The sequence below is a fragment of the Lycium ferocissimum genome, chromosome 10 (genome assembly GCF_029784015.1).
Source record: "Lycium ferocissimum isolate CSIRO_LF1 chromosome 10, AGI_CSIRO_Lferr_CH_V1, whole genome shotgun sequence".
Taxonomy (NCBI): domain Eukaryota; kingdom Viridiplantae; phylum Streptophyta; class Magnoliopsida; order Solanales; family Solanaceae; genus Lycium; species Lycium ferocissimum.
In genome coordinates this window covers 40,297,650-40,324,148 of record NC_081351.1, presented here as the reverse complement: position 1 = coordinate 40,324,148, position 26,499 = coordinate 40,297,650, and the positions used below count along the sequence as shown (strand labels likewise).

At 34.8% G+C, this 26,499-nt stretch overlaps 3 protein-coding genes and 1 long non-coding RNA gene across 5 annotated transcripts; 1 reads left to right on the top strand and 3 right to left on the bottom strand.

Moving 5' to 3' along the window:
* Positions 1-751: 751 nt before the first annotated feature.
* LOC132035433 (uncharacterized) lies at positions 752-1,790 on the bottom strand. Its single transcript, XR_009409247.1, has 2 exons — positions 1,698-1,790; positions 752-1,066 (listed from the first exon to the last, which is right to left on the bottom strand). It is a non-coding gene; the product is annotated as an uncharacterized LOC132035433 (long non-coding RNA).
* Positions 1,791-5,952: 4,162 nt separating this feature from the next.
* LOC132035432 (sugar carrier protein C-like) lies at positions 5,953-7,838 on the bottom strand. The gene has a single exon (XM_059425712.1). The coding sequence runs from the start codon at positions 7,612-7,614 to the stop codon at positions 6,061-6,063; it is 1,554 nt and encodes a 517-aa protein (XP_059281695.1). The 5' UTR covers positions 7,615-7,838; the 3' UTR covers positions 5,953-6,060.
* Positions 7,839-10,197: 2,359 nt separating this feature from the next.
* LOC132033843 (uncharacterized) lies at positions 10,198-12,844 on the top strand. The gene is made up of 4 exons (XM_059423958.1): positions 10,198-10,327; positions 10,396-10,681; positions 11,429-11,602; positions 12,291-12,844. The coding sequence occupies exons 1-4, from the start codon at positions 10,277-10,279 to the stop codon at positions 12,680-12,682; spliced, it is 903 nt and encodes a 300-aa protein (XP_059279941.1). The 5' UTR covers positions 10,198-10,276; the 3' UTR covers positions 12,683-12,844.
* Positions 12,845-13,163: 319 nt separating this feature from the next.
* On the bottom strand, positions 13,164-19,006 carry LOC132033841 (polyadenylate-binding protein 3). Of its 2 annotated transcripts, none has more exons than XM_059423956.1 (7): positions 18,603-19,006; positions 15,833-16,608; positions 15,664-15,741; positions 15,481-15,570; positions 14,424-14,717; positions 13,787-13,993; positions 13,164-13,690 (listed from the first exon to the last, which is right to left on the bottom strand). In XM_059423956.1, the coding sequence occupies exons 1-7, from the start codon at positions 18,904-18,906 to the stop codon at positions 13,466-13,468; spliced, it is 1,974 nt and encodes a 657-aa protein (XP_059279939.1). In that variant the 5' UTR covers positions 18,907-19,006; the 3' UTR covers positions 13,164-13,465. The 2 variants fall into 2 exon arrangements, with proteins under 2 accessions (XP_059279939.1, XP_059279940.1); XM_059423957.1 differs by lacking the exon at positions 18,603-19,006 and adding an exon at positions 18,012-18,559.
* Positions 19,007-26,499: the final 7,493 nt, after the last annotated feature.

The window sequence follows — 26,499 nt, the reverse complement described above, 5'->3', positions numbered from 1 at the left end:
CTCGGTGGCTTAAGATCTATGAAATTCTTAAACTCCTTAGATTGCCTTGCGTACGGGACAACTTTGTTGAGGCCAATAGAGGTGTCCGATTAGCCGCAACATTCAACCGAACTTGAGCTCGTGCTTGCGAAGCAGCCCGAGGACCCGGAATTCCACCATGATTGGCGCCAATGCCTCCAACACATTCAATAATCTCGGTCACCACATCTCGTGGGCATAGCAATAGTAGGGGCGCACTCGGTGCCGGTGGAGTGGTCTGAACCACTTGTTCCCGCACTTGCTCTGACGCAACTCGGGACTGACCCCCATTCACAACTTCAGGCTGAGGAGTGGCCCGAGTCCTAATCTGAGCTCTAGTCTGATGAGCACTAGCTTATCTACCACCGCGGGTAGCACTCCGTCCAAAGACCACGTTTAGCAGATGAAGATGCGCGTTTCTTAGCCATCTGTGAAATAAATATTTCAAGGTTAGACTTGATTCAACTCACGCACGAACGAGGAATGAAAGAAGGGAAAACTTCCTAGATGTTCAGTAGCCTCAAGGTCATAAGTATGGGCGCCTACATACCCATGAACAAGACTCTACTAAACACTGCTCCATGACCCGAGACTTAAAGCCTAGGCTCTGATACCAACTTTGTCACGTCCCAAAATACCCGCTAGACGTGATTGGCACCCAGCAAACACCACCCGCCAGGCGAACCATATATCATACTCTTAATCATTTACAAAAGCACTAAAAGAAAATAAGTGCAGGTCCAACAACGTTATTAATGATAAAAATGCGAAATAGTCGCCAACCAAATCCATAATCGATTTATGAAAACCAACCAACGCTAAGATAAAAAGAATCTCTAGCCCACATCCCACGCTAAGACCATAGAGCATCTAATAGAGTTACATGAGTTTGAGTGTCGGGCATGTAGACTCAAAATAAAAGAAATAACTAGAAATAAACTAGATAAAGCTGAAATGGCTGCCTCCACGAACAATGCGGTGGCTCACCTCAGCAACAGAATCCACTCACGAAGTCTTCAATTACCAGCCTAGTTCTCAACAACAGTATCTGCATGGACATGCAGGTAAGGAGTGAGTTATACATAAATATAACCCAAAGAAGATCCTTGACCCGCCACTTTAAATACCTCTGGAACGAGTGTTAGAAAATACAAACACACAACAAGCACAAAAATATTATGCACATGAATATATCATTATATAATAGCAACCAAGGTCCAAACCACTGTTTATTAAATATATTATATATCTCAACACAATTTACACTACGAACCGTCATAAGTGGCAGTTAAAGAATTAGTCATCACTATGAATCCACGGCAACATACACAATGTGTCAAATATGTCAGGAAGCATACACAATACTAAGGGAAGCATACACAATGCCCCAATATTAAAAGGGAAGCATACACAATGCCCCAATATAATCAAGAAGCATACACAATGCTAAGGAAAGAATACACAATGCCCCAATATCATGGCTCACAGCTATATCACATCATAAAATAATTTATAAAGAGAGTTTTGGATTATTTGAAAATAAAGTATATGCGGTTGGCCTTAAGGACCACCGATTCTGCCAAGCACACGCTCGCCCCAACACATGGACCAGGCAGAGAAACTATATTTTTAAAACGATTTTTGAAAAGCAAGTACCCAAAGCTTAAAGTCTCACTTACCTCAAATTCACAATTCAAGCACACTTCGCAATAAATCAAAACTACGTTCTCGAGTCTCCGGATTGCCTCAAACTACACAAAAACGGATTTAGAATTGTCAAAACCCTTAGGGTATACCACTTTTATTTTTTTAGAGGCTTAAACGGTTAAAGTCAATTTTAAAGGACGAAAACGCCCTCTGATCAATGTGTTCAAAACCTGACAAGATATCGGTTTTCGGGAAGGCCTTAACTAGAGGATTCCAACGATATATAGAAGTTTAAAATCCGACACTATTTGCCCTTCCAAATCAATGATTTAGGTTGAAGAACCCTAGGGCTGAACTTTCTCAATTCCTCAAAATATCCCTATGGTTTCATCATAAAAATTTACCCATAATTATGTAATAAACTTAAATAAAGGACTAGAGTAATTACCTTTGATGATTTGGGGTGAAAGTTCTTATTTTTCTCCTCTCCTTTCTTTCTTTTTTCTCCCTTTTTTTTTTTCCCGCCGGTTTTCTCTCCCCTCTCGTTTGCTCGTCCTTTTTTTTTTTTTTTTTTTTTTGGTGGTTCCTTCAGATTGTAGTGTTTCACGTTAGCCATCGACTTTTTAAAGTCTTTTTTTTTTTTCCTTTTCCTTTTGGGCTTGGCTACATTCCTTCTTTTCTATTTTTTTTTCTTTTTTATTTCCTTCTTTTATTTAAATTACCAACTAAGCCTTAAAAAATATTTGGGTTATTACATTTAAACGATCTTTAAAAAATAGCACTAATACTCTATTAATCATTTTTGCCTGAAATTCAAGAATATATAGTTTGAACTTTAGCCATATGTGCCTAAAGTTTAGGAAAAAAAATAACTCCGGCTACCATACGAAACTTCGTACGCTCTATGTTTGAAGTTAGTGGATACACTTGTAAATTTTCATGCATTACGAATATGACTTAAATGGTGATCCCAACATCATGTACCTATGCATTTCGGCCTTTGACTCAAATAGGCTGGGTGCCAGTTCGTCCCAAGTAAAAACGGGGCCAATAAGGTGGACTTGGGGTCATTGGCACCTATGCCCTATATTATACTGGTTTTTAATTTTTATCCCTTATAACAAATAGATTTTTTTGCAGAACATAAATTTATCATAATATTTCATAAATTATGCTTTGCATAACTTTTGTCCTTAAAAAATCTATGCCCCATTTGACATAAATTTAATTGGGCAATTAGCAGGAATGCCCTTATTACGGGGTGGTCTTTAAGTTTTGCCCTTCAAAATGGTGGTTTTAAAGTTTGCCACAGGGACCGCTGTCACGGTTCAAACCCCCACTCAGGCGAAAATTTTAAAAAAAAAATCTCAAGGCATAAGTTCAGAAAAAAGACAGAGTTATTAAGACAAAAAGGGCAGAATTTGCAAACTGTCTTGGCGAATTCTCGTCCATTTACGCAGCGCAAAATTTGCGAAATGGGCGGAATTTGCATTATAAGCCGCCTAAAATTTAGGCTTTGCGAAAAAAAATTAAATTTTCACTGAATGGGGGTTTGAAGCGGTGATCAAGGGGTCCCTAATGAAAGGCAAACCTTAAAGACCACCGATTTGAAGGGCAAAACTTAAAAGACCACCCCAAATGAGGGGCAATCCGCCCAAAAAAAAAAAGGGAATTTAATTACTAAAGGACAAAATGAAAGACAACAAAATTAAAGACCAGCTCTTTTGAGGGGAAAATCGCGCAATTTCTTCAGTCAACTTCTACTATCAAGTCAAAAAGTTTATGTTGGCCCTTCACAGGAATTTGTTAGGCTAAGTGGTGAAGCCACTCTTTCAAGGGGCATCGTTTAGTGTGTGAACAAGTATATTTATTTTTTCATTACTTGGTGAATGTTTTTTACTTCTTCATGTATGATCTTTTTTATATTTTGACCCTTCTTAATAATAATCCAAACCCCGCCACTGACGGAGCTTAAAGGACTCAAATGTTTGGACCAAATGTTTGTCTTCGGAACAATTTCTCGTTAAAATATGGATTTAGGCCTATGGAGATTTAAAGGTATTCTTTGATTATGAGTAAAGGCTTATTTACTGTATTATTATTCAACAATGAGTAAAAGAGTAGTTTTTGAGGTATATAGGACGATCTATTTCATAAACACTCAAATCTCCTAAGTATATGGGAATAATATTTATAAAATTCCCAATTTCTTGTATATAATAAAATGTAGTTATTGAGATACAATAAGATCGGATCCCCAATAATATATTTATGTGGTGCCTTCATTTTAGCAATATAACATCTTCCCATATTACCTGCCTTATTTGAACTAATGCAATAATTTTAAACATCTTCGTGCTGCCTTATATAAGAGGTCTAAATGTGTAGCATAAACATTCATAGTTTGAAATTATACAAAAAGTGAATAGTAAAAAAGTATGAAGAGTTACATTGTGTTTTCTTTCCTCTCTTTGTCAATATTTCTCACTTTATTTTGATCCATTGCTAGGTACGAATGTTTCTAATTGTTTTTTCTAATGCATATGCAAATATTTACCTTTCTGTGAATTTATCTTTGACGACCTTTTTTTAAAAAGGAATCTTTTCATCCTGATTAACATGTATATTTCTCATATTTTAGTGTCAAGTGACATTCAATTTTGTCCAGGAAACTTCAAGGCTGATGGGACATGCGATAAAATTAGTTGTGGCAATTTAGCTTTATTCCAATGGCCAGTGAGTAAGATGCCTCATAGTTGCAAATGTGCTGCTGGTGGAAGTAATCAGAGCACTTGTACATGTTGGATAGTTTGCTAAGCAAATTAAAGCAAAATAATGGCAAGCAATAACAATGCATATTGTATAATTGGTGTGGATCATATCAAAAATGTATTGTCTTAATAAAAGTTCTCTTTTTTGTGAATGCTTCTACTTCATTGTTTTTTTTTTTTTTTTTTTTGGCTGAAAATGGTGAATCCTCAATGATGGAATATTCATCTTGTAAATTAGGATATAGGTTCCCCCCTGTGTACGAAAGTGGTTTAATTTGATAATAAATATCTTCGATTAATCCATATTTTGGTGAAAGCTTATATTTGCTTTTGGTTTTAGAAAAACATTTCTTTTTTGTTGAGAGGTTTTAAGTAAAGAAATTTGGAGAGTCCTTAAGTTGGATTTGATTTTGAGGGGCAGAAATCTTTTTCATGTCGCCACCAACGATTAAAAGGGAAAATTTCATAAATATAAGATCTATAAGAGTTAATTATACAAACTACAACTAATTTAGATATTACAAATTGTGCAATTAAAAGCTAAAAATAACGAGATGCTATGGATAAAAATCTAAAAAATAAGGGGATTCCTTATACAATATTGGTGATGGCGTAATTAAATGTATACCTAAACACAATAATTGCTACCTAAAAAAGCTTTAGTTTGAGCTGAATTAATAAATGGGTCATTGCCCTCATTGCCCAACAGACATCTAAGAATACTGCCTTATGTATCATAAGAGGCCTGACCAAGAAATTAGCTTTGATATGCGGCCTGACTATCTATCTATCTCCTTCTTGTTTGCAACTGATATTCGTCAATTGTTTTGTGCACATTATACACTCTACTTGATTTCACTACAGGGGTTTTCAGTTAACTAAGATGCGTGGTTGTAGAATAAATTTTTCAAATAGTCACTCAACTTAGTGAAATTATGTAGTAAAGTCACTACTTTTGTTTTTATATTAATAAAGTCACTCAAGTTATATCACAAAGTAACTAACCAGAAAAGGCACTTTCTTTCGGAAAGCTGATTTAAACAAACCCCAATTTTTTTAAACGAACCCCATGACCCACCCGTTCCAATACAAAATTAAATTTTATTTTAAAGATACAAAATCTTCTATAACCCTGTCACAAACATAATAAAACCAGAATATGGTGGCAATGCTAATGTAAAGATCCATTAACCAGTTCTCCTGCTTCTCTAGCAGAGTACACTGAACTACTAATTCTGAATGTTATATGGTAAGTTGAAAGAATAAATATCATAGCTCTAAACCAATTTATTCATTCTGCAAAATAAAGAAAAGAATATTGACACCTGCATAGCAAACAGACACTATTAACAGCAATATTTTGACATTGCAAAATATGTGCTAGCTATTGTCCTCAACATAGGCGCTCTGGCTTGGGATAAAAATACCAAGGTGAATGGAGACAATCCAAGCCAGTAACACAAGTTGTTCATTAACATATAGTAGAAGAATCTGTATATTTAAAATAAGAGGAATATAATATATTGAATAGAAAGAAAACACAGCAGTGCTATGAAAAAATAACAAAGTTAATTGTACCAAAAATTCCAAAACATTAAACTATGTGAACTAAACCTATAGTAGTCTAGACCATCTCCATTGCAGGCTTCCCTTGTGGCTTGGAATCTGCATCATCATCATCCACGTATTTCTTCCAGTGCGGATGCTCTCTCCAGACTCTTGACATCTCTTCAATGGGTATATTCTTGGTTTCGGGCACGTAGAAGTAGACAAACAAAGTCATTATAAACACAAAGGCCGCAAAGAAGATGAACAGACCGAACTTCATCCCACAGAGCATCTTCAAGAAAATCTGAGCCACTCCAAACGTGAAAAACATGTTCACGGAGACGGTAACGCACTGTGCTGCAGATCGAACTTCGAGTGGAGAAATCTCACTCGGAATCAACCATCCTAATGGACCCCATGAAAATGCAAAGGCGGCCACAAATACGCAGATGCAGAGAACCACAAGTATTGCATACGATTGAGGCAAAACTGTTGTGACCCCAGTTGTTCCGAATTTCCCCCCAATAAGACCTGCCACTGCTGCCTGGAATACACACATTAGGATGCCACCCCAGAGTAGCAGTACCCTCCTGCCGTACTTGTCTGTACAATAAACTGAAATAAAAGTTGCACACACATTGACAAAACCAGTGATGACAGCGGACATTAGGGAAGCGTTGCTCTTAAAGCCTAGTGTTTGGAAAAGAACTGGAGCATAGAACATGACCACGTTAATTCCGGTGAGCTGCTGGAAGGATGGAATCATAATCGATAAAATCAACTGGGGTCTGTACTTTCGGACTTTCCGAAGGTTTTCCCATGGCTTTTCTACTTTCTTGGATGCTTCACTCGCCTCCACAAGGTCCTTAAATTCAGCCTTTACATTATCGACTCCTCTGATCTTTTTCAAGAGTTGTTCTGCCTCCTCTGCCTTTCCCCTGTCGATCAACGAACTGGGACTATCGGAGAGAAATATGGACGAAAACAAGATGACTAGCGCTGGCACGGCTGCACCTCCTAAGCTGACCCTCCAGCCCCAACCGCCAGAGATCTTGTTCGTTCCATAATTGACGATATTGGCTAGCAAGATCCCGCAAGTGATGGCCAGTTGGAACAGGACGTTGAAAGTACCCCTGTACTTGTAGGGAGCAATCTCGGACAGATAAATAGGGACAGACTGATTAGCAAACCCGACACCAATCCCAAGAAGGATACGACCCAAGATGAGCATGGTAATGTGGAAGGCAGCAGCGTTGAGGACAGCCCCAATCAAGAAGAAGAGACCTCCAAGGAACATGGTCAGTTTTCTGCCGTGTTTCTTACTAACGTGAGACGCAACAACAGAGGCGACCAGGGCAGCCAAGTAGAGGGAAGAGGTGAAAACGGTGAGCAACTGGCTATCGAACTTGCAGTACTGATTGGTGGAGATGTTAAGGGACTCTTTACGGTAAACAGACATGAAGAAGCGTTGGAGAAAAGGAGTCATAGAAGTAACTCCGCCAGAAATTCCAATGTCGTAACCAAAGATCAAGCCTCCCATAGCTGCCATTATACAAGTAATCGCCACGTACCGTGTTAGCTTCCCTGGATACTCGCCACCATCGGGGGCGATAAAGTTACCACCAGCCATATTGTTTGAACAGAGAAGGAAGATTTATTGCTTTAATCAAGTGTTTGGATATTGTCCATACAGAAGGGTAAGGGTATATATAGATGTCTAAAACCGAGATACAAAAGGTTTATAATTACTAGTACTTATGCTTACGATAATACTGTAGTTGAATTAGGAGTATTACATTACACTTCTTTATCGGGTAGGATTACATGTCTTCCTTTTTTGTTAGAATTGCATTCGACTTCAAATATGATTATGTAAGACATCTGGCTATTTTAATCATGTTCATTCTTGGACTCTTTAAATATGATTTTTTTTAACCTTTGGATAAAAGCTGTTAATAAGTTACTTTCGATCAAACTTGATTAATGGGGTTTGAAAATTGATGTAGTACTAATATTTTTTCAAACATAAAATTCTTTTTAATTAGCTACATAGTAGTACAATTTAGTTGTTCTACATGTGGGCATACGAAACATAAATGTATAATCAAATGCATTTTAAAGGGCTAAAATCATTTTTCTCTCAAATTTTTGATAGAATTTTTTTTTTTAATTACTTTTGCTTGTAAAGAATCACTATGGACGACTAAATTCATTAACTACGCGGCGCGAATCCAGATATGATCGGACTCTCGTGGAAGGGACACTAAGTGGAAAACAAAAAAAAAATCTATATTATTTTAAAAATGAAAGTCGAGAACTTAAAAGTTGAATTACTTAGATTCATTAATCTATATTAGGAGTATATTAAACCAGAGAAGTGTGGCCTTCCCTATTCAATCAAAGCAAAAACAGAAAAAAAAAAAAAAATAAGGGACCAAGGGAGCAGCAGCCAGCATTACTACTTATAATAAGGGGAATCTAAAGATTTTATAGTCACTTAATTAGATTCTAACTAATGGTTAGGCTTTTCTTTTGACTTTCTTAGCCTATTCTCATTTTTCACTCTATTTTCTTGTTCATTTCTATGTGGGTCCCTAAAATTGGTGTATATTAGTAATATTTATAATACTTTTTGTGAATCTTTTTTACATGGTACTTTTAGCTTTTATATTTAGTCCAAATAAATATTTTTTATATATAATTAAGAAGATATTAATACTTTTATATATCAAATTTATCATTATTTAGATAAGTGAATTTTTACACAACCAAAAAATCATATTAAATGGACACTCTTTAATTAAGGTGATTTAGTAAAATGCTTCTTACTTTCTAAGGATAAGTGATTTCTTGGGGTGGCCAAACTAATATGGACCAAGTCGACTATTAGGTTACCCTTTATATTATTTGTCATTGTACATTTTGGCAAATTTTAAGCAACTTTGGAAAGTGCATGCATTTGTTTGAAAATAAAAAGGAAGTCTAGATATAATCTAAGAAAAATATTGTTTTCTAACTTACAAAAACTTCTATATGATTCAATACATTAGAAACATTGAGAAAGTGTCGAACTACTTTTGCAACTAATATAATGTTACAAAAACAAAATAAAAAGCAAGAGTAGCCAACAAAAAAAAACACACACACAAAAAAAGGTTGTAAATATAAATTTTAATGTAGTTTGGAGCACGGGCCAAACGACACTAGTGTATGTATACTTATGCAAAAGGATTAAATAAAATTACAATTCCTCCATAATTCTTCTTCTAATACAATGAAGAAATCAAGAAAAAATTTACTCCTTCCGTCCCAATTTATGTGACATAGTTCTGTATTCGAGAATTTAACTTCTAATATTTTTACCTTGAATTCGGACATACAATTGTTAAGTTTTTTGATAATTAATTTTCATGTTTAAAAACTACATAAAAAGTACTATAAGTCTCAATAATTAGTAATTTAAAATATTTAAAAAGGATATGAATAAATTGCTATCAAAGATGTTCTTGTTTGACTCTCAAAAGACGAAAGTATCACATAAATTGAGACAGATAGAATGAAAACGTTCCGAAGCTTACGGAAGGGAGAGGCAAAATCTTGAGGTTCGTGGCGCGTTTGCTGGGCATTCAATGTATGTTCAGACTTTCTAGACTCAGGCGTCTTTTAGCCAACTTTCCACTCGACACTACATGTTGCCAAAAAACAGTGAGTACTAACTTCGATTTTATTCAAACTACTGATTTCTCCGGTTAGAGAATTTATGGGGCTTTTTATTGATCAAAAAAAAAAAAAAAGCATTGTTCAAATTTCAAAGAGATATTAATTATAATTTTTTTCAAAATTACTCTTGGCTTTTCAACCATTTTATATTTTCTGGAGGTACGGTATTAAAGAGTGAGTATTTTTCAAGACATGAATTGCGCTAATTGTAGAAGGACAATCTTGTCGAATGCCCCTTTGATTGTTGTAATAAATTAAATAAAATTTATATATTTTGGAATGGAGAATTTAGTGAGATTCAGTGTCAACCTATTTAGGCGTAAACACGAAGTCGATAACTTAAAAATTTTAAATGTAAAATTTAACATACGTTATCCATAGTTACAAATAATTAAATTATTCCTAAAAATGGACTTTTCAAATGGTAATTAAATTTAGACGTAATGGAGCCCAAAATTTGGGCGGGCCAAGCTTAGACTATAAACCCAAATTTTGAAGTGTCATTTTCCCGGCATATATCCCTCAGTATTCCCCAATACCTTTGACGGAAAATAATCTCCGGCGACAAAAGTATGGCAACGGTGTTCATCGCCGTTCAATGTTGTGAGTGTTCCACCATGCAGGTAATCTCCCTTTCTTTCTGTATACAAAGATAATTAATGATTTGAACTGAATTGAGTTGTTTTTTCAGGTAAAGCAACAGAAGAAGAGTAGCAACAAATGGACATGTGTGGTTTGTAATCAGAAACAGTCTGTTAGGAAAGTGTTTGCTCAGGGGTATAAGGCTAAGGAAATCCGCTTATTTGTTCAGAATTTCAATATGTCTCGCCATCAATTGCCCGTGCTAGGCAGGGAATTAGAAACTGAAACCCTAGATATTGGAGAGAATAATCAAAGTCATGCAAGTTCTAAGAGAACTGATTGGACTCAGTACCTTGATCCAGAAGAAAATTCAATTGAAAAGGATGACAATTCAGGTAATTTAAAAAAATTTGACTTCTGAAGATTAACTGCGCTATTGGATATGAGAATTGTAAAATTTGGAGAAAAGCAGTATTTGTTGTCAAGTTGAAAATTGGAGTCGTGTTTGGATATGAGTACAAATTGGAGTTGTGTTTTGAATTTTTGTCAATGATTTGGAGGGGAGTGAAAATTGTGAAAACAACTTTTTGAATTAAAAATTGTACTAAAAATTCTATGTCCAAATGGTTTTCCAAAATAAAATTTAGGTTAAGTTTATTTTTGAGTTCTGAAGACTAGCACCTTGTTTGGATGGTTGTTACGTATTGTTTTATAATGTTATCGTGTTATATCATACTGTGTTGTATTGTATTGTCCTGTACTGTATTGTTTTGATGAATACAATATTTGTATAGATTGTATCATTTCCTGTAATTACATAATGTCAGACATAAGCAATTTAAAGGATAAAGCTACAAGAAAAGTACAGTCCGGAGTAGAGCTATCATAAAAATATATGATAAATGATAAAATATGATTATTAGTAGATAATAAACAAAGATAAAATGTGGGGGGAAAGACGTAACGACAGAATCACACCAAATCGGTCGGTACATGAAATGGGACTTTCCGTCATTACGTAACGATAGATTTAACGATGCGATACAATAAAATTTAAGTAACAATCAATACAAACATTGTATTTAAACATTGATATTTTTTTATTTTTTTTTTGGTTTTGACTGTTAGAGTTGGAAATGCAGGAGATGTAATGGATCCGAAGATTGTGACGGAGTTACCCAAAGAGTTATTCAGAAAGCCTAAGGTGAAGAACTATTCTGCTGTTGCAGGTCATTTCAAACCAGTTTTTTCAAAGCGAAATGCCAGAAAACAAAGCATTTCTCAAGGTCAAGGTTATCGGAATGCAGAAAACACAGGTAATCTCGATGGCCTCTTAGGCAAATTCAAAACCTAGAATTAGTGGATTCACGTAACGAGTGTAAATTTTTTCTATATATTTATGCATAATTCGAGCAAAAATCAATTAGTTCTATTGAAATCTGCATAACCTGTAGATCCCTCTTTGGCACCTTATTTTAGTGCCTAACCAGATATACAAGGCAGGGGGGATGGGTGATTTTGGAACCAGATGAGTTGGGATGAATTGCATATTTTACCTTGTAGTTTCCCAGTACCTGTTCGATGATGTAGAACAAACTGCGTAACGTGGTTAGGGTATAAAGAGCTTAGAGTGCATATAGCAGTTGTAGAACCACTTGGTCAAGTTGGTATATGAGAATGAAGATGAACTTGGATATCATAGTTACAAAGACCTGTTTAGCTTGAAAACTAATGAATGGCTAGAGAAACTCAAATTAGGAAGTCAGTCTTTATGTTTGGTAGGTACATACTGGATGAGGCAGTAGACTGTAGCAAAGGGATAACAAAGGAGCAGAGCTAACAGCCAATTGCTTGAACACCCTTTACAGTGGTCTCAGTGACGCATTGGAAGGCTAACTTTGCTGTTTCCGTCCAATATTCATGTTGGAAAACTGTATGTTGGAATTCCAGTAAAGCCTGTTTTGTGTTCGAAAATGTAAACAACTTAGAGCTTTGACTTTGCAGGCGTGGAGGCAAGCAAACGTCAAGCAACAATGGCATCGGTGATCTCCAAGTGGGGAGATAATAGAACAGCACCATTAGACGTGTCTGTTCAGCCAGCAACAGACAGTGTTTGCAAATTGAATGAAGGCATCAACCTATATGGCCATGACAACTATATAAATGAAGGAAATCTTGGTTATAGCAAGTCAGTAGAGAGAAGTCAGCCAAATACGGCCAACAAAGTCTCCAAATGGACTGAGTACATAACTGAAGATGAAGATGATTGTCACTTGCTGTTTGCAAGTGGGAGAGGATCCACATCTGATGTCAACAAATGGAGTGACAATACCTTTGAGACCTCATTGAAGGATCAACGACTAGACGACGAAGAAATCCACCCTGATTTTCTCTAGACTCACAAGTTTGTGCACAAGGAGTATTTTCGTTTGTTTTAGTGGATTATCTTTTACAACACAATCTTAACGCAGTGGACAGTCAGACTTGTAATACAGGGCATATTTTCACCCTGAATTCAATGTAAACATTTGTAATAAAAAGCACCATATCGGCTAGAACTATAACATATATGAAGCCAGACAGAGCAAGTTCTCAACATGAAAAGGAGACAAGGCTTCAAAGTAAACTACATTCAAAATGCCAATAAACCCAGCTAAAGTCGGGCCAAACATAACACTCCCTTGCCAACAGATGATGCTTAGGATCAAAGGACCTTTGCCTTAATAGGTCCTCTGGATTTAAACATCCCAAGTTTATGCATCTCAACTGCCTACAGCAGATACAGAACTCAAATAAGCTAATTGAGATGTCCTTGGCAGTGAGACCACATATGTCAAATTATGCTAAACGTTACAAATGCAGACATTAAGAAAACAATTGTAGTCAAACAAAACAACCATGAATTGCAAGTCTAGAAAGTATATGATTTCCCAGGAAACAAAAAGTTAAAAGTGAAATCCCCAAAAAAAGTAAAATAGAATGAAACAATCTAATCAAGAGAGCAAAATAAACTCCTAGTTATCATTCAAAGAAGCCCTCTTTGCTAAACTTAGAAGCCTACAAAGAATATCATTTAATACCACAGCCAAAACAGATTCCCTAAGTCACCACCATTACCCCTTCCAAAAATACGGGCCAATTTAGGGACATTTCCATGTGCCAAAAGATAAAAATTTGCTTCATCCATTCAGGGTGAGTGATCCAAATTTATCACCAACACTAGAACCTGGTGGGACCAAGCGAAGAACAGCCATAGCCTCGGAGACTTTCTTCTTGAGAGCATCAGGGGACTCTATGAGATGAAGCACCTCAGTCTGATCCATCTCAAGCAACATACCAGTAACTTTACCAGCATGATCACGTTCAATGCATTCCACAAGTGGAAATAACTGCTCTCCGAGCATCTGCAATACCAGAGTTAAGCTAGTAAAAATTTGGGAAACAAGAGACAGCAGCTCAAGTTTGACACAAAAATCAGCAGTGAGCAATCAAGGACGTACCATATGCTGATCTTCTGGAGAAGCAAAGGCCAAAGAAGAAGCAAGTGTTGACGGTGGCACCGGGTTAGAGCGTTGGATGTCCAAGGGAGGAGTTGTCATACCAGAAGCAGCATCAAATGGCGCTGACATAATTGGTCCCACCATACCTTGAGGGATGCTAGGATGCATGCCATTTCGTCCATTCAGATTGAATCTACCGGAGTTCCACTGCATGGATTAATAAAGCTTTCAACAAATCAACTTTGTCCAAAGGAATTGGATTAGTAATTGAATTAGAATATGGACTTGAATGAAGATTGTACAATTTTGTTATTATCTTCAAGATTTCTCATCAATTTCCTGATAAATAAACTAACCAGAGAAGTCACTCATTCATATAAGCCAACGGTTTTGTGATAATAATCTTTTAATCCTATGACCTTTCCAACAAATTTTAGTATCTAAGGTTTATACACATGAAATTTGCGTTTGTTTCACTTTGAACTGGCTTTTCCATTAGAAGTGGTTGTCGATATTCAAACTATCACATACATGATTTTGGAAAATATATTATTCTTTACAAGAAAAGACAGTGAATATATCCTGAATAAACATGATGTACTTTCACGTGAACTTAATACAACGAAAGAATATGCACCTGCTGCTGCTGTGGTTGAGAATTCCCTCCTCTCCTACCACCAACACGTCCGTGTTGTCCTTGATGCTGAAGCTGATAGGGCAAGAGGAAATTCAGGCCAACACCTGGACGAAATCCAGGCATGAGTTGTTGCTGGAAGCCAAATCCAGCAGCTTGAGGTGCTATAAATCCTGGAGCGCCTTGACCAAAGTAGGCCTGCTGAGGAGCAAGTCGAGGTGCCCCATTGTGAAACCCAGGCATTCCTCCAGGAGGGGGAGCCATTCCCCCAACCGGTCTCATCCGAGCAAAATGTGCCTGCTAACAAGTAAACATCAAATTAAGCAATGCGTATCCAAAATCATGATCTATTAGGACAATTATCACTGATTGCAACAGAAGTTGTACAGCACATGTCCAGCAGGATGGATTTAATAAAATGAAAGATGATTATATGCCAGCAACTTTAAAGGAAACTGTTCGAATCCAAGGACTAGTGAATCTTTATTTGTATGTCTAAGCAACCAAAATACCACAGGAAGCTCCTTTGACCATCAAAGGTTTTGTTCACTACAAAAGAAAGCTCTTCTTTCTGAAAGGATAGTTCATAGTCAAGGAAAAGTTATAAGAGGAATGGCTCATCAGTCTTTCGAATTTTTACCACATGAATCGAGATCTTCTAGAAAGGAATGACTTTCTTGGTTTGGCTGATGTGGCCACACTATAAGAGTATTCCACAAATACCATGGAATATTGTTTCATGTAAAAACTCATATGGTTCATATTAAAGGTGTGATATATTATTGGTGAACTGAATGATGTTCTCAGTCTCGAAGCTAAATTATTACCACTGTGTAAGATAGTAAGCAGTGAAAATGCAAGATACCTTAGATCACAAGTTTGTGCATTGTTTAACAAAGATGTATGTGCTTAGGGAAGACTCTCGAATAAACACTCTACGCAGAAAAATTGTGGTCCAATACATTCAAGCATATGGTTTCATTCCATGATTAGATAGATTCCCTCCTCAAGAAACCAAAACTTGCATCTTAGGGTAAAAAAATCTGATGTGCATTATCACCTGTAGCCACACTCTTCTTTCATCCTTGCGCTGGGCAACAGCAACAAATAAAGGTTTCTTTCCTATCAACTTGCCATTCATCTCATTCAACTGAAACAATAATAAAAACATCTTATGCATGCATATATTTGTCTATTTAAAAGAAAGCAACACAAGGTAGATTAGATATTTGGGACCACTCACAGCTCGTGTAGCTTCCTCTGGGGTCGAAAAGGCAACAAAGCCAGAACCCTTGCTCACCCCTTTTGCATCGTGCATCACCTAATAATAATTTCAAATTGATATGAAAAACGCTAAACAAGCTTTTCCACAGATGATTTGCACTTAAGAAATCAATACATCGGGGACATACCTTGCAGGATGTTATGGTTCCGTACTCTGCGAATAATTCTTTCAGATTTTCATCATTCACACTGTCATCCAGATTTTTCAAATACAAGTTAGCACCTTTTAGTTTCTCAAATCGACTAGCTCTTTCTTGTTCAAATTTGGCTCTAAGATCTGCTTCCCGCTCTGATTTCTTCTGTGCCTTGGCGACAAACAGAACTTTTTCATTCAGAGAACTGCCATTCAACTGTTCAACTGCAGAGGCTGCAGATTCCGAGGTCTCAAAATTTACGAAGCCAAAACATCTGGTTTTCCCATTTGTGTCTTTCATGACTAAAGCACTGGTGATGGTGCCGTACTTCTCAAAAAGCTTCTTAAGATCCTCATCACTGGTAGTTTCAGGAAGATTTTTCACATAGATATTTGTGAATTTATCGGAAGCATTTGTTCGACTCCTTTCTTGTCGACGGATGAAGTGGCCAACATAAACTTGTTTATCATTTATCAACATACCATTTAGCCGGTTGATCGCATCCTGTGCAGCTTTGTCCTGATCAAATTGTACAAATCCATATCCTTTTGATAGACCATTACTATCAACAGCAACCTTGCAGGAAAGAACTGTTCCAAAGGCAGCAAAAGTGTCCTGCAAAGCCTTGTTATCTATTGATGAGTCCAGGTTCTTAATGAAAACATTTGCATATCCGCTCTTTCGCAGACTAGGATCTCTATGAGAAAACATTATCCTCATAGGTTTTCCATTCACTTGCGTAAAATTCAATAACTCCCTTGCAGTAGCAGCTGCAATAAACAAATTACAAAAAGAAAAGGTGATCAACACCCATAAAGTATTAAGTAATACTATAAATAAACTATAGTCCTTTACACGTTCGAATTTGGATAGTTATTAAAAGAGATGTACAACTTTTACCAAACTCTGAACAATTCTATCTAGTGGTGGACGAACTAACCAAGGAACAATTGACCAATTTAATCCAATATCCATATGAGGAGGGAGTCAAACATATACTCCCTTTGTCCCATTTTATGTTGACACACTTATCTTTTTAGTTTATTCCAAAAAGAATGGACACATTTTCACATTTAAGAATAATTTCTCTTTAAACTTCTCATTTTCCTCTTAATGAATAATTTATAGGCAGATAAATTTCTATGATTTAAAAGTCTGTTCTGTCACAAAGGAGGCAGTATAATTTATGAGAAGCATTAAAGTAGGAAATGTAAAAGTACACACAGGAACATGCAGAAATATGAATTTTTTTTACTCTCTTTGGTCCATATTATACGGTGTTTTTCACTTTTACCATTAGTCCAAAATGATTTTTTTCACATATTCAAGAAGGTATAGTTGTTTTTTTCCCTCTTCAGAGTTACCTTTTTTCAGATAAGTAAATTTTTATATATTACAATTTACATGACCAAGAAACCATATTAAATTGGTACTCCTCCGTTTATCCCAATTTAAGTGTCTTACTTTCCATTTTGATTTGTCCTAAAAAGAGTGTCTCTTCCTATATATAGTAAGTTGACAATTCAAGCATCTTACCTAGCACGTTTAAAACCACAAGATAAAAGAAATATCTTAATACATTATACACATCTTTAATTTAGGATCACAAGATTCAAAAATCTCCTTTTATTCCTTAAACTTTGTGCCCGGTTAAACAGACGGAGGGAGTACTATTTAATTAAAAAATCTCCTTTTATTCCTTAAACTTTGTGCCCGGTTAAACAGACAGAGGGAGTACTATTTAATTAAGGGTAAGTTACTTCTTTTTGTCTCACACGTTAGTATAGAATTGTAGATTGAAGAAAAGTTTCAAGGTAACTCCGCCACTCTATATACAAGATGAATAAATAGAGAAGTGGGCCAATATTTTTTTCATGAAACCCCAAAAGAATAAAAAGAAAAACTTAAAAACCATTTTTTTTTTTTGGCTAAATACTCAAAACAAGCCAAAAGGCCAAACAAGACGACGCTCAAAAATACAAGAATCACGCAAAAAGGAAAACCCAAAACAATGAGCGTAATCAGAAACCAGTGGAAACACTTTAAACTACAGTCAAAACAGAAGAAAAAAATCTCAGCTTTTTCAAAAAAACAATGAAAAATTGCCGAATAAGCAAAATAAAGCCACATGCAAATAAACAATTCAGTGTGTGTGAAAAATAGAGTAGTTAACCATCTTGTGGAGAAGTGAAATTGATATAAAAAGAAAAACTTAAAAAAAACATTTTTTTTTTGTTTTGGCTAAATACTCAAAACAAGCCAAAAGGCCAAATAAGAAGAAACTTAAAACACTCCTCTCACACAAATCCCTCTACTTTCAAACTAAAAGAATTACTTCAAAAAGAAAACCCAAGCCAATAGCCAAATAAGAAGACATTCAATAATAAAAAGAAACCCCAAAACCATGAGTGTAATCAGAAACCAGTGGCAATCACTTGAAACTACAATCAAAACAGGAAAAATAATCTCAGCTTTTTAAAAAAAAAAAAGAAAAAAAAAATTGCCGAATAAGCAAAATAAAGCCACATGCAACAACAACAACAACAACATAACCAATGTAATCCCATCCCATAAGAGTGGAGTGGACACTACTTAGTGTCCTACCAAGTAGGAAATTTGAGACTATTTTCGATAGATCCTCCGCTCAAAGAAAAGCAATTTAAAACAAGAAATAAAAGTAAAGAAATAACAAATAATAACAAAAGTAAAGCGACATGCAAATAAACACAGAGAGAGAGAGAGAGAGAGTATAGTAGTTGTTAACCATCTTGTGGAGAAGTGAAATTGACATAAGCATATCCAAGTGATGCTCTAGTACGAGATTGATCCCTACAAACCCTAACAGACACGACTTGTGCCACCTGGTTAAACACGTCATACAGTTGTCCTTCATCTACTGACGTGTCCAGATCTCCTACGTACAGCGAATAATGCGTTTGTCCAACACCAACACCACCGCTCATTGCCACGTGTGGACTCGGCGGTGGCGTTGCTCCAACCACCGCTGTCACAGCCGGCTGAGTATGCACCGCCGCCGGTTGTGGAGGAACCGCCGTCGTAGCCGCCATTATTATCTCCGATCAAAATCGAAGATTATTTATATATATAGAGAGAGAGAGAGAGAGATGAATTAATGTGAGTGAATAAATAGAGATTAGAGAGAGTGATTTGGGAGTTGTGCGTAAGGTTTATATATGAGGTGAGATTTGTGGGCCCAACTGTGAACCGGTTCCTAGGTACTGACAGCGATTTGAGGTGGGGCCACACGTGTGGGTAATACTCACTCACATGTGCTCAATTACTCTCTTATTGTTCCACGTGCTTTTTGGCTTAGACCAAGTTAATTAATCCTTACGTAGTATTATTGGTAAGTCCCTACTTCATTCTCGACGCACCTTCACGGGGCCTCCCATCATTGTTCGGGGCAATTTGCGCGCGCAACTAATTACTTTATATTTTTATTTCTGCTAAAATTTGAACCTGAGGCCTCATAAATCTTAACCTATTTCATTGGCAATTAAGCCAACACCCTTAAGCCTTATATATAAGATTTTTAAATGTTATTAATGGTAAAAGATCATCAAATATACTACTCCATCTAGTTGTGTAAATTTTATTGAACAAAAAGAAATATGCACGACACATATATATTCTTGGAGTATGGGCTACTTATTGGTAGAAATAGAACTTTGAGCATTTCTAGGATTATATACACCATTCACAATTTTACAACTAAAAGTGAATTTATGCTAATTAGATAATGATCTCTAAAATCTCATCAAAAGTTTCTCAACCAAATCAATTATTTCACTTTAAGCTTTCTCAAGCCTTAGAGTGTGATATTAAGCACAATTAATATAATCTCAAGTAACTTTCCTATCTCTAGCTCAAGTTATTAGATGGGATTTAATGACCCAAATTCTTGTTAATCAATCTTTCCCAACCTCAAGTTTCCTCTCTTGAGCTCAAATCGAAGTAAATGGGCGGGTCTTAGGATTAGCTAATCCCTTAAGAAACATTAAAGAATAAGATTAATTAAAACAACAAAGACCCACTTCAATAGAAATAAGAATCATTCAACTCATAAGCATAACAAGAGATTTCATCCAACTTTGCAAATGAATATTTTCATAAACAAGATTAAAGTGATGGAATAAAATTCTACACACTTAGATATACATATGAAGCAAGGAATTGAAGAAAAAGTTAAGAAATTTATCGTTAAAGTGCTCCAATCTTCTTTTCCGAAATGTGAGTTGATGAATCCTAGTCTCCAAAACTTGTGTTGAAAATGGACAACGATGACAATATTTTCTCTCTCATCTTCCTTTTATAGTCCCACAATTTTCCCGATCAAATTAGAAAAAAAAATAGCCACTAATTTTCGAAATTGCAGATCTGTCCCATTTGGTAGATTTAGCCACTTTTTTCGTTTTCTTCAATTTGACATCTTTTTGACTTGTTTTCACTTGGTTTCTTTTCCGATCACTTCTAAATCATATAAACCTGTAAAATAGGAGTAAACGACATTAAATGCACTATTTTCTCAATCAAACATTGAAAAAGTCTAAGCTCAAAGAAGAAATAAGTTGGTATTCACTTGACATTCTCCATAGCCTTGTTGACCAAATCTGGTCTTAACAACTCTGCTTCATCAACCTCAAACCACCAATGAGTGATTTACACCTTCTCCCATAAAGAGCTTCAAGCAGTGTCATCCCAATACTAGCATGATAATTGTTATTGTAAGCAAACTCAATAAAAGGCAAGTGATCATCTCAATTACCTTTGAAGTCTAGGACACATGTTCTTAACAAGGGTCTGAATTGTGCGCTCTGCCTAGCCATCCATCTGAGGGTGGAAAGCTGTACTGAGGTTTACCTTGGTACCTAATCCCTTCTGAAAGGATCTCCAAAAGTTGGCTGTGAACTGGGCACCACAATCTGAAATAATGGATACTGGAGTCCCATGCAACCTGACAATCTCACGAATATACAACTTGGCATAATCTTCTGCTGAGTCTGTTGTCTTAACTGGCAAGAAGTGTCCTGACTTCATAAGTCTGTCCACAATTATCCAAATCGAATCATGCCGCCTAGCTGAACGAGGTAGACCTGTTATGAAATTCATATTTATCATCTCCCACTTCCAAACAGGAATATCAATATTTTGAGCCAAGCTACCAGGCCTCTAGTTTCGACTTTCACTTGCTGACAATTTAGACACTTAGCCACAAAATTTGCTACGTTCTTTTTCATATCGTTCCACCAATAAATCTCCTTAAGATCATGATACATTTTCCTGGAACCTAGGTGAATGAAATACCTGGAATTGTGAGCTTCTGACATGATTCGCTCTTTGAGCCCGTCTACATCTGGAACACGTAATCTGCCTCGGTATCTTAAGGTACCGTCATCTCCCCCTTGTTCAAAAGCCGTCGTTTTATGCTTGTGAACCCCCTCTTTCAGCTGCAACAAGTATGAATCATTATACTGCTTCTCTTTAACTTCAACAACTAAGGAGGAAAGGGCTCTATTCTGAACAACCACACCGCTATCCTCGGAGTCCAAAAGTCAAACTCCAAGATTAGGCAAATGATGAACTTTCCGTACATCATAGGGCGTACTTTGCTTGACTAAACCAGTGACCTCTGGTTTCCTCTCGTCCATGTACGTCTTTCATGTACGTCACGTACTTCAAAGTATGGGCCGTACTTTTGACGTAACTCGTACATTAGCGATCTGAGGCTAATTTTCCAATTCCAGCACTATGTCTTGGTTTCTAAGTCTGGTTTCTAAGTCCCTGAATCATGAACATAAACTAGTTTAGAGGTACGAGGTGTTACGATATGTTTAGCTCCTTATTTCGTTTCATGACAGCTATTTATAATTAGTATAAATAATATATCAATAAATATGTATGTATGTAAACAATTACACATGAATAATATTTTTATGTTTAAACTTCTATTTATTGCTTAAAATTCTTTCATTATTCAAACTTGTCATTAATATTTTTAAGTTTTCTATTATTTTATTTATTGCAAAGTATAGACACCACATATCATCTCTGTTTTATTTTAATTACTACATACTTTTCTTGTTCCGTATTTTTGTTTCTACATTAATAATTACTTAGTATTATTACATTGTTATTATGACCTTTTTTTAACTTATTATTTGGTTTAGCATTCTTGTCCACTGCTTTTCTTTTAGTATTAATTTAAATAAAATTGCTACTTGTGACTTTTTATTAGCTTGTCGGTTGGTGTAATTTTCACAACATATTGTTTGTAATTGTTACGCTATAGTACCTGAACGACAATGGTGTCATTTTAACTTAGTAGTTAACTGTAAATTTAACAACTGAATTCATAGAAGGAATGTCTATAAAGTGGTAGTATGATTCTCCTTTTATAAGGTCTCCAATAATTCTTTTTAGTGCTCTTGCCTCCTCTTTAGCATAGCCCTGCAAAAATTACACCATTTTCGTTAATCAAAATACGTTCATTAAATAATGAAAACACAGAGGAAAAACATGAATATCTTTCCAATGAAGAAGTTTAATATCATCATAATAAAAAACTATCAATGCAAAGGAAGCAAAGAAATGAGAAAACTTGCACGTTTTGCATTCCTCTCTTTGTTGCATTATTTATACAAATATTTTGTTGTGCATTTGAAATTTAAATTTAATGCCATTCCAATCTGATATGCTAAAATAAGATATGATAAGGTTTATGGTTACATAAGATAAAGCCTATCAAATCTTATAAACAGGTTCAAATCTAAATTTGATATTTTTTTTTTCTCAATTCAAAAACAGTTACATATCTTTTAATAATTACAATTCAGGGGTCTCTTTTTATTCTTAATTCAATTTTTTTTAATCTTTCAATTTAAATAAAAGTTTATTTATCTCAAAATTTATAAAGAAACTAAAAGGGAGATTTAAAATTCAATATAGAAAACAATAAGTCTATCAATTGAAAACTAATATTGTTTAATATTTATGATTAAGTTAAAATATATTATTATTATAGTAACTATTATTATTATTGTTTTTGTTGTTACAAATTACAATGTGCATATAATACTGTAATTGTGATTTCACTTTTGATCTCCTTAATTAAAAAGTTAAGTTATGAGGAATATAAATTTTAAAATTCAAAAGAATATTTTTTTCAAACTTGAACGTATTCCTCTTATCAATTAACAACTAATTTCAACTTAAAAATCACATTTACCTTTCAATAAAATAATTTAGAGTAAATTGTGGTGTTTTGGTTAATAACTCTTTTGAAAAAGACTGTTGAGCATAAAGTCCTAATTACGGTACTGATAAGGATAAGGGTGAGATATAATTTTCAATTCAAATTTAAATTTTTTATATTATTATCTAATTTAAAAACTTTATTTTTTTTATTCAAAATTTATTTTTGTTACGTGCAATAGACATTGTCTTAAAGTTGACAAGTGGCGTGTTATTAGCTTGCCACTTGGATTAAACGTTGCTTGAACCTCTCCTATTTTTTATATATATTAATATCCGTACCCGTGCGATGCGCGGTCGATATTAAAAAAACTAATCGTAACAAATTGTATTCTTCAAATTATTAAACACATAAAATTATAACATTTCAGACTTCAAACTAACCCTCCCCCCCGCCCCCGCACACACACACCACCCAACCTCCCCATCCGCACCCCCGCCCCTCTCAATTTTATTTTATTTTAGTTTTAGCTTTATCTTTTATTTATGTGGTCTTATCAATAGATATAGTTTTTCTCACCTAATTTCTCATATCAAAATCCAATAGTCTATCCTTCTTTCTTTTCTTTTTCTTTTTTTCTGTAAATTTGAATTTTTACTTTTTCCTCTTTCTTTTTATGTTCTTATAAGACCATATATTTTTCTTCTTTACCTTAGAATTAAACTTCTACTACAAATACAAAATAATTAGTTTCTTATCTTGTAAACATTTTCACTTGAAATAGCATTTTGACTAAACTTTCTAAGAAATCCATACAGTATGTTTCTCTAGGATTGATCATTTAAAAACATTTAGCCTGTTAACCGGTTTGAACCGGACCGGACCGGTTAACAAATCGACCGGTTTTCGGTTAAAAAATCGGAACCGGCCACCGGTTCCGGTTTACCGGTTAAAAACCCGAAACCGGAACCGGTCCGATTCAAACAGTCCAAAACCCCCTTTTTTTTTGTTTTTTGTATAGTATATATATATTATAGTATTTATTAATATATTGTAGGTATATATATATATATATATATATATATATATATATATATTAAGTTATATGCTTAATTATATATATATATATATATATATAGTTATATGCTTAATATACTTATATATATCTAAAATATAGTAAGAATTATATATATATATATATATATATATATATATATATATATATATATATGTTTAAGTATACTACATATACTTATAACTTATATATTATAACTTAAGTTATTTATAGCTTAACTTAACACACATATATATATATATGTGTGTGTGTGTGTGTGTGTTTAAGTTATATGTATACTATATATTATAAGTATATTCTTAGTATATTTTAGTTATTTTTCAAGTATATAACTTTCTAGTTTTTAATTTAAGTAGATGTATATTATAAGTATATTCTTAGTATATTTTAGGTATATTCCTAACTTAATATAAGTAAAAATATGAACACAAGTAAATAGAAGAAAGCTCAATGAGCCATATATTTTATTCATTCTTGGATAACATTTATTTGCAAGTTGTAGTTTTTTTTAACTTGCAAATAATACATGAGTTGCAAAGAAATAGTAGAATAATAAAATCACCAATTCTCAATCATTTGGTTAATTTCCCCTATCATATTCGGCCATGAAGATATCTTCAAAGTTTTCCATTTGGTCCGGTCTACTTGCTATCAAATCTTCAATCTCTTCCTCTTCGCCTTCCTCCGCTTGTAAGTTTTGGTTGCATCGCGCCGATCTAATCCAATCGCGAATGCACACTAGTACTTGCAAGCTAAAGCCGGATAATGAGTGTCTATGGTCTCCAATTTGTTGTCTCATTGGGCTAAATGCACTCTCCGAAGCGACGGTTGATACTTGAACCGTAAGGATATCTCGAGCCATTTTTGAAAGTATCGGATGACTTGCCTTGTATTTCTTCCACCATGCTAAGACGTCCAACTCATCTAGTTCCTTGATATCCACATTTGGCTGCATCAAATAAAAGTTATATTCATCAAATTTTGCACTAGAAGAAGGAGTTGGCTGTGAATGTAAAACTTTTAAATGCGACAAACCCGACAAGCCCTTTTTGCTACTTTGAGAAGTAGTAGGGCGTGGAGCAACGGGTGTAGCATGTTCTTCCAAATTAGAATAATGACTAAAAACTTTTCTAAACTCGACATCAATAGCGAGTTCGGCTTCAGCTAAAGATGGTTTAACTCCCTCTTCAATTTCTAAAAATGCATAAATTTGACCAATCAATGCTCTAGTATAAGACACTTTTAAACAAGGATTTAAAAGAGAACCCAATATAAATAAAATTGGGATGGAAAAAAAATACTTCTTAAATTTTTTTGTCATATCAAAAATAGCCGCTTGATAACCGGGTTTATATTTATACTCTTGTAAACCTCTAGCTATTTTCGCTGAGTAGGCTAAAATTTCGATTACCGTGGGATAGAATTGTTTAGAAAAAGCAAGAGTTGCATTATAAAAATTTTCTAAGAGTTCAACACATTCCTTAACATCGTCCCAATGCGTATAGTTTAACCAATCATCATTATTAATATTATATTTGTTGTGAACTTGTTGTATGGGAATCTTATACTGATATGCTTGTTGTAGCATAATGTAAGTGTAGTTCCACCTAGTCTCAATTTCTACTTGAATTTTCCTAGGTCTAAGGTTATTTTCCACACAAGCATTCTTAAAATCTCTAATTCTTCCCCTATTAGCATTACAAAAAAGAAACGTAACCGCATTTCTAACCTTTTGAATAGAATCGTCAAAACACACAAGACCATCTTTAACAATTAAGTTTAAAATGTGACAACTACATCTCACATGAAAAATATTTTTTAGCGGAGGGTTAATTCCCTTTTTAAAAGACCAACCGCCTTTGTATTATTAGAAGCATTATCTAAAGCAATACAAAGTGTTTTTCTATAAATGTTAAAAAATCTCATAATAGTAGACATTGAATCGGCTAAAAATTTTCCATCGTGACGACCTTTTCCTTCATCATATAAAAAAGCTATAATTCTTTTTTGCATAACCCAATTGTCATCAACCCAATGACATGTAATAGCAAAAAAAAAATCTAACTTGTTAAGACTAAGACCCAAATCGACGGTAAGAGAAACATTACAATTTAAAGAATTAAATACATGGCGCAAATAAAATCTATATTTTTTATACAAATCTATAACATCCGCTCTACAAGTACTTCTAGGAATACCTCAAATAACGGATTATAACAACGTTGAATGTAAGTAACAAACCCCAAACCCGAAGGAAAGGAAAATGGTAAACAATCATAAGCTACCATTTTAGCTAATTCTACACGCTCTTTTTTCTTGTCATACATAAAAATTTTACCGGTTCGTGGGTCTATCGTCATTTGAATACCCCCC